This window comes from Poecilia latipinna, unplaced genomic scaffold (assembly GCF_001443285.1).
Source record: "Poecilia latipinna isolate Pla-1442-1.1 unplaced genomic scaffold, P_latipinna-1.0 Scaffold2155, whole genome shotgun sequence".
Taxonomy (NCBI): Eukaryota; Metazoa; Chordata; class Actinopteri; order Cyprinodontiformes; family Poeciliidae; genus Poecilia; species Poecilia latipinna.
The window spans coordinates 131,101-139,458 of NW_015114771.1; the positions used below are offsets into that span (position 1 = coordinate 131,101).

Consider the following 8,358-nt stretch of genomic DNA (forward strand, 5'->3'; position numbering starts at 1 on the left):
GAGCACCATTAAATGTCTGAACTTCCTGACTTTGCAGCAGCTTTCTGGAAAACATCAGAGTTCATTCATGTTCTCTAGATAATACACACAGCGACTAAACGCTAATCCCTCGAGCAAAATGCCTCTCAGAAATCATGAAACCTTTCTATATGCTTGCTCACACAGAGACTGATATCTCTTCTGTTTGTTATAAAATATTCAAAGCCCGCTCTGATTTTCAGGTCAAAGCTCACCTTGGAGATCTGGGAATGGAAATCCTGCATGTTCTGGCCGAGCATCTGACCGAACTTGCTGAGGACTTCTTTATGCCAGGAGTCGTATTTTAAGTTGACCTTAGACTGAACCTGTTGGTGGGGGACAGAAAATAAATGCTTAAAACCCACAGCAGGAAGGGAATAAACCCGGAGAAGCTGCCGTCGTCGTTACCTTGCCATAGTCGATGATCACTGGTCCAAAATCTTTTCGAGTCTCTGCGTTGTCGAAGGTTCCACGCGCTTTGCGGATCTGGACCAGGAGGGCCTGCCACTTGGTCAGGTCTTCACCCAGACGGTTGTAGATGTTTTCAGCCTGCATGTCCCACAGGCACTGGTACTGCAGCCACACCTGGGCAGGAAACACACCGGGAGGATAACTCGGTTAATCAGTTAAAAATAATCCAGCTGTTCATTTAAAGTGACTCCTACCTTTACATACTGCTCCACTTCTCCAACTATGTCCTCCACCGCGTTGTAGGCTTCCTCCAGGGCTGCAGGACCGTCTGGCATCCTGGTGAGGGCGTTGCGGTAGAACTTCTCCTCCTCTGACAGCTCGTAGTGGACCCCCACCTGATGCAGGAGGACAGACTGGTTAAGGTAACAGCAGCAGCAGAACCAGCAGATGTTTTAGCAGACGATCCCTGCCTGGTATCTTTGGCTCTGAATCCTGGGCAGGGAAAGGATGATGGTCTTCCAGGCAAACATCTCCTGGTAGAGCTTGTAGCGGCAGTCTTCGATCGGTGGATTCAGATAGATCACCTGGTTGGTGATCCTCAGCTCATGGACAATATTCTAGAAATTAAAAAAGGTGCGGTGTTCAGGTGCGTTCAGATATTTATGTTTTAAACCAAGAGGTGACAGAGTTACCTTTATCTTGGGATCTCCACCGGGTTTGTGTCCAGCCTGAGGCGCCTCTGTGTCCATGTCCACGTCAGCTTTGTCCTCCACCTGTCCACGGAGGACCTGGGTCCAGGCCTTCAGACCGGCCTGGAGCCGCACGCCAAGGATGCGCTCAATCTGGGAGAAATCAGGGTTTATGAGCACACTTACAGTAAAACAGCAAGCAGAAGAACTTGACATGTTATTAAACTAAACCAGAAACTTCAGCAGGTTATGCTGAGATTTTAGCTTTATGTAATGATTGGTGCTTCCCTGAGTCAATAATTCATAAAATCAACTTGTTTTTGATGTTATGTGGTTTTTTGGGGAATATTCCTGCACTTGCTTTGCAAATTGTCTCAGATTGGATGGACAACATCCGATTCAGTTCCTCTTCCATAAAGGACAGATGTGTGGCGTTAATCAATAGCTGCAGTTCTTCTACAACAGTTTATGTAGAACAGCATGTCTAAATAAGTTCACAGTTATGTCACAATCTTTACATTTTGGCTGGGATGTTATTTTAGGACCTAATGCTGTTTTAAATTTCTAACTTCCTCCCTTTGGTCTTCTTGATGCCATTTGTTCGCCAAGGTTCTCTAACAAACACCTGCAGCTGCACTGAGACTGATCAGACGTCTTCTGAAGGCAACTGGTTGCAGTAGTTTTATTTAAAGGCATAGTTGAACTTTGTGTTTGCAGTCTGAAAGGAGACTGAATACCTTTGGAAGCCATCTGGTTCATTCTGACTTGCATACCTCGATGTCCAGCTTGTTGACCCAGATGGGCAGGTTGGAGTAGGAGTGCAGGTTGAGGTCATCCACAGCTTTCTGGACCCGGTTCAGGATGTCAGAGAACGTCCTGTGGTCGAACATGCAGGTCTCCAGAGAGCGGACCTCCAGATCGATCTTCTCTTCAATCAGCAGGAGGTCATCAACCTGGAAGCAAGAGCAACACACACAGTTCAGCATAATAAATATAATCATTTTAAAGTCAGAATATACATCGCAGACATGGTGGCATCCTGACCTTCTCCTGGAAGTTGAAGACGGTCTCAGCCAGTCTCTGGACGTACGGATCCAGCTTGTAGGACTCCCAGACCAGCGTGATGCCCTCAGTGATGAGGGCCTGCACCTCCTTCTTCAGGCCGGCCACCAGCAGCGAGATGGACGACCGCTCCTCCACCTTCTCACAGGTGCGCTCGTAGGTGCGCACGCTCTCGATCAAAGAGATGGCGAAGGGATAGAGCTGGTTGGCCTGGTGGGCCTTGTTGACGATGGCCAGAGGAACCCGGAAGCTGAGCCACTTCAGGTTGCGGACCTCCTTGGATAAGGTGATGATCTCTGGGAGGAAGTTGACTTTAAGCTTCAGCATGTTTCCGGTCCTTCCACGAGCTCGAGTGCTCTCGATGGTGAAGATCCGTCCAGACACGCCCAGGTTACGCTGCTGCACCTGGAACACAAAGGAACCACATATCAGATCTTTTTTATAGATAAACTGCATAAATTGGTCCTTAAAGGGAACATCTGTATGTTTTGACAGTTTTGTGCCAGTTTGTTTAGTTCTGAATAAGCCAGTAAGAAATAAATCAATTCATTCAAATTGACCATTTTTGTTGCTCGTTTGCTGTTTTTGTTCAAAGTACTAAACTGATAGTTTTGCTCATTTTTCCTCCCAGACCAATGATGAATATTTTTTGAAGGGTAACTACTTACAGAGACTTCATAATTAATTTTATTTATTTATCATTTCATTTATGTATATGTTTTTATTTCAATTTGTTTAGTTCTTTGGAAATTTAAAATGTCTTCCAGTTCTTTAGAAATTAAGGTTTTCTTGGTCTTTAACAGAATGTACTTGCATTATTGTGCCAATATCGTCATTATATTAGTTGAAAATCGTATCAAAACACAATATTTATTGCAAGAATTTCGGGAAAATGTATTGTCAAATAGAATTTGTTATTGTGACAGGCCTATTTCTGCCATATTTTGCCTAAAACCACCTCAGTGTTTGTAGATTTGTCACTAGTTTCATTTTTTTTTAGATGTGTAAGAAGTCACCAGAGGGTCTGAAAATTCACCAAGTTGCTAACATTGTTTTCCTTGTTTCTGACCTCAGCTCCACTTAACTCTCTCCGATCATTCCCACACTTGGCCCTCGGTGTATTTTTTCAGTTACACTTTAAAAAAAAACCTAATAGTTTTAAAGTCGTTAAAATGTTCCCTACCTTGCGAGCCCAGTCATCAAATATCTCCTGGGTGTTGAGCTTGGCCCTGAAGCTGTCTCCGTCCTGCTTCAGCTTCAGCCCCTCTACGTGGTTCTCCCAGCCTTTTCCCAGGACGTCCTCCACCCTCTTCATGTACGCCGTCAGTTGCCGGTCGATCTGCTTGGCCCAGATGATGGAGCCGGACACGGGCGGCAGGTCGCGGACGTGGCTCATCTTGCAGGCCTGGCTCTGGGGGTACTGGACTTTGAACTTGTCGTGCAGCGATTCGATGTCGTCCTTCACGCGCTGGATGAGCTGCGTCTGGTACTCCCGGATGGCGCCGCGGATGTGGGGGCGCACGAAGAGTGCGTTGAAGCGGGAGAAGATGCGGAACATCTCGTTGGCGTTCTTGGCGGTTCCCAGCTGGTCGCGCAGGCGGGCGGTGATGCGGGTCTCCACACGGTCGATGCGCTCGTCGTAGCGCTTCATGGCCGCCTCCCAGGCCTCCATCCCTTCTTTGGACACGTCCAGGCCGTCGACCTCTTTGACGTTCTCATACGCCAGGTTGACCTCTTCGATGGCGTTGGCATCAGCTGCATCAAAGAGGACTCCAGCTACTTTCATGTCTTCAGGCTCAACCGTTTCTCCAGGAGCGTGCTGCTGCACGGCGGAAACCTGCAAACAACAAAACGTCACGAGGATTTAAATCAGATTATTAAATCCAATCAGTAATATACTAATAATTGCAGAGTAAAAGTCTGTTGACCTTAATAACTGAAGGTGAAATCAATAATTATCATAGTAATAATTGATCGCCGCTCACCTGTGGACGCAGCACCCGGACGATGACGGCCCTCAGCTGCTCATGCTGCCTCCTGAAGCGCCTCATGTGGTCCAGTCGAGACTGGAGCTTCCTGTGGGCGGGGCTCAGGCGCCACACCATCTTCAGGTTCTCTTCCCGCTTCCTTTTCACAATGTCCCTCAGAAGCACCTGCAACTTCTCGTACTCATCCTCCCAGGTCTGGAACACCTCAAAGCAAGCCACCATCACCTGTGCAGGGAAAGCAGAAAGCTCAAAGCCAATTCAACAGGAAGGAGGCTGAATGGAGATGCAACACCACCAACCTTTTCAAACTCCTCGTAAGCAACATGCATGAGCTTTCTGGTTCCCAAAACTTTGAGGAGCTGGGAGCTCAGGTCCCTGGAGATGGCCTCCACCAGACGCAGCGCTCTCTGGATGGGGTACTTGGTGTTCCTGATCTTCTTCAGGTGAGTGAAGATGGCGATGAGAGCCTGGCGGATCTTATCCAGCTCTGAGGCAGAGAGCAGGTCGTTGAGAGGGAAGTCTTTCATCAGAGGATTGTAGTCGTTCACAGTTTCCACTGCCTGCTTCAGACCTGCAGGACAAAAACAGATTTTTAGGGCTGCAGCTGACGATTATTTTAAAAACTCATTATTCTGACAATCTGAGGAAAATAGGTGGCCACATTGAGTAGATTTAATAAGCAGACAGTTCATTTTTTAATAGGAAACATTTTATCATCTAAAATGCAGTAACAGCATTTTTTAACTGACGCTAACAAAGAATGCATCTACATCTAAATGCTTCCAATGATCATAACGTATGACTGTTATTTTTGACCAATTAATAATTAGACAACAAAAGTACTTGAGGGAATTTTCTTTTACTGAATTTGAACCAAGTGAATCTAAAACTATTCTGCTTGAGGAGTTCTGGGTAGAAGATATTTACAGAAAAAAAATTTCTACTGTTAAATGCAAAATGTTTATTTGTTTTTGAATTAAATACTGCTCTGATTGCATTGTTTTGAGTCTGTATACCCCAGTTAATGATTAATCTTTTACTAAATTAGTCAACGATTATTTCAATAATCAATTAGTCAGATGGTTTTAGTTTTAATAAACTGGAGAAAATGAAACACCAGTGCTGCTGTGGAAGCGGTTTTCCCTCACCAGTGTCTGTATCAAAGCTGACGGTGGCATGGAAGCGTTTGCCGTGTTTGAGGATGTCCAGAGTCAGCAGAACCTCGGGGCTCTCCCTCTTCTCCTGGATCCGGTTCAGAGCTCTCTCCAGGTTCAGCCAGAAGCTGATCTCCTGCAGGGCCGTCCCTGAAGCCGGATCCCGGTCCAGCTTCGTCACCTGGCAGGGGGAGTTAAAGAAGAGTCAGAAAAAACATCTTCAAAATAAGTCAGAATTCTTGGAGGCTTTTCTCACTTTCTGGATTTCTCTGATCCAACGGTTCACTCCAGACTGCAGCTGATTTAGGAAGGTGGGGTCTTCCACTTTATCTCCAAAGTCGGTGACCTTTGGCTTCTCCCCACGCTCGTAGCACTGCTTGGCAACATTTGCGATGTTGGGGTGGATGAGCAGGCTGATCTCAGGAATCTCAATGTTCTGCTGCAGATGGAGAAGACCCATCTCCAGCTCTGCAATCTTTTTCTCCACAGAAGGAGCCATCTTATCCCCGTCTCTACAGGCCACCGCAGAGAACATCGGAAGATTACGTTCACCACCCATCATCTCTTCTCAAGAACAAAGGAAATTATTGTTTCGTCACCTGTCGGCTTTGCCAGACTCCCGGATGTAGGATTTGAAGAAAGGAGCGACCGCATTGCTGATGAAAGAGTGAAGAGTCTCGTAGGGGGAATCCTCGCTCAGGGTCAGCACCCGAACCTGAGTGGATATGGGCTTGTCTGCGTCAATGACACCCGTCCTCTTGATCAGAGCCAAGCTGGAAAAGACGGATGAGATCCATTTGAGTCCAACTGAACCTGAGGTGAACCAAAGCTGTGCAGCATCCAGGAAAATGTAATCACCTGTTAGACTTGATGCCGTAGTGGATGTCGATGCTGATGTTGTAGCTGATGCACTCTTTCTCCTCTTCGCCTTCGTCTCCAACATCCTCTGTGAGAAGAACGCAAAAACAAATCCAACAAACTGAATGAGAGGAGACTGGTGTTGATATGGTCTTAATATTTACTGCAATAACAATTAAAAGATGTTTTAAAAAGTCTAAAAATGAGGGCTGGGACTTTAATAAATTCATTTCAATTAATTAATTGCATAGATTTTGTTCAGTAAAATGTTAACACAATTAAGGACTTTTTTTATACATAAACAGCTTCAGATGTAATCTATAACCCGAGTTCAAATGGTATGAATACTTAATTATTAATGCTGTCCTACTCACTTCCAAATGGGGCAACCAGGAAAATGGTTGTCCCATTTATAAGCACCATAATATGAAATAAGTCAAAAGATAACATAAATCTATGCTCCATCATGACCGGTCAGGAGGTTCACAGTGTGGCAGGTCACAGCTGTAATAAAAACAACAACTTCTCGCCTGCAGCTGACTGAAAATAAAGTTTCCATTGACAAAACAAGTTCACATGACAGAAGCCCAAAGATGCAACATTCAGTTGGAACAAATGATTTATTCATTAAGTTGTATAATCTTAGATCTTGGGTTCATGTTTGAAGAAAGTTTAACTCCAAATGATCGACCTGAAACATGCAGGAGCATCTCAATAACTTTGAATATCATTGAAAAGTTATTTTGAAACTAGATCTACTAGAGTCTGTTCAACCACATTTCTTCCTTCCACTGAACTTTCTATTAATATGTTTGAATACAGAATTCTGAAGAGCCAGATTGTTTAGAAATCAGCGTTTGTGACTGGAAAACTGTCGGGTCAGCAGTCTAATGATTGTGTGGACTATAATATAATACCTAACAATTCAGAATTAAAATTATTCTTTTTATTGGTTTTAAATGTCATTTTAATTTTTTGAGAATTTGAACTTGGACTTAATTACATGAATAAGCAAAAATGATAAAATCTGAGAAACATAAAACACTTGATACATCTTTCACTGTGTCCAAAATCTATAGAAACAAGTTAAATTCTTGAATTGAACCAATGGAGACAGAAACCTTCTGATGATACTCCAATTTATTCAAATGCAGGTCGATATCAGGCCATAGACATAATCAGATGAAGCTTCGAGAGCAACTCCACTTTATCCACCACGCCCCGTTTACACAGGTGGAGAAGAAAAACTTCGGTTTTTACTCCGTCAGAAAGAGCAACCGGCTCTGATGGAGGCTGAATAACTGAACATTCAAGAGGTCGAGTAAAGCCCCAATTAATTAAACAGCTCATTTACTAACGTTTCTTTGTAAGAATATTCGGTTAAAAGTACCTTTGAGTGCACTTCTTTCCACCAGGACGGTGTGAATCTGGGGGTCGGATAGAAATTTTTTCATCTGCTCCACGGAGCTCTTCTCCTCCAGGGCGGTTTCCAGAGAGGCCGGGGCCTCGCCGCCATCTTCCAGCAGCAACGGCACCAGCTTCCGAATGTGTTTCTGCAGCACCGAGGTGTCCGCCACCGTTTGAACGGCCGACACCTCCATGGTGCCGCTGCCCTCCTCTGTCCCCCCGCCGTCGGACATTCCGTGGAGAGGTGGACTGTGACCAGAAGGTGTGTGAAGGTGAACAAAGAACCAAGGACAACGTCTCTGTGCAACCGGCTGTCAAATCACCGCAGTTAGGAGTAGCTTCATTTATAGGCGCAAAGGATGCTGGTACTTGTCGTTCTGCGGGCGGGAGAATCACCGCGGTGTGCGGCTAGAATACTACACTACCCATAATACTGTTCCAAACTTTTTATCTCTCCAAATGTCCGCTAGAGGGAGGAAGGGAGTAGTCTCCAATGATGCAGCATTTTCTATGATGATGTGAAATCAATGTTTTTCTGTCCATATTTTTTAGTGGCATTATTGTCTTTTTCGGATATTTAATCAATTCCACACAATAGCACACAGTTTTCTAATCTGGTTTAATTTTAAAAAATGCGATTTGTTTTTTCCTTTTACATTTTTCATCAATAAAACCACTAATGAGTAAATACTACAAAAATCAGTAGCCTATCTCCATCTAAGGCAGGGGTGTCAAACTCAATTTCACCGAGGGCCACTTCAGCATATTGGC

The 8,358-nt window shown here is 44.7% G+C and overlaps 1 protein-coding gene across 2 annotated transcripts in view; it reads right to left on the reverse strand.

The window, feature by feature from the left end:
- The window catches only part of dync1h1 (dynein, cytoplasmic 1, heavy chain 1), a 39,172-nt gene extending 31,247 nt beyond the window's left edge, over positions 1 to 7,925 (reverse strand). For both annotated transcript variants that reach the window (XM_015017527.1, XM_015017526.1), the window contains exons 1-15: positions 7,571 to 7,925; positions 6,181 to 6,268; positions 5,922 to 6,095; positions 5,579 to 5,834; positions 5,317 to 5,503; positions 4,468 to 4,739; positions 4,166 to 4,393; positions 3,364 to 4,017; positions 2,163 to 2,585; positions 1,892 to 2,071; positions 1,122 to 1,271; positions 900 to 1,046; positions 684 to 824; positions 427 to 603; positions 234 to 344 (exon numbers count right to left, since the gene is read on the reverse strand). In XM_015017527.1, the coding sequence (XP_014873013.1) occupies positions 234 to 344; positions 427 to 603; positions 684 to 824; positions 900 to 1,046; positions 1,122 to 1,271; positions 1,892 to 2,071; positions 2,163 to 2,585; positions 3,364 to 4,017; positions 4,166 to 4,393; positions 4,468 to 4,739; positions 5,317 to 5,503; positions 5,579 to 5,834; positions 5,922 to 6,095; positions 6,181 to 6,268; positions 7,571 to 7,820 (3,438 nt within the window). In that variant the 5' untranslated portion in view covers positions 7,821 to 7,925. The remainder of the gene's footprint in view (positions 1 to 233; positions 345 to 426; positions 604 to 683; positions 825 to 899; positions 1,047 to 1,121; positions 1,272 to 1,891; positions 2,072 to 2,162; positions 2,586 to 3,363; positions 4,018 to 4,165; positions 4,394 to 4,467; positions 4,740 to 5,316; positions 5,504 to 5,578; positions 5,835 to 5,921; positions 6,096 to 6,180; positions 6,269 to 7,570) is intronic.
- Positions 7,926 to 8,358: the final 433 nt, after the last annotated feature.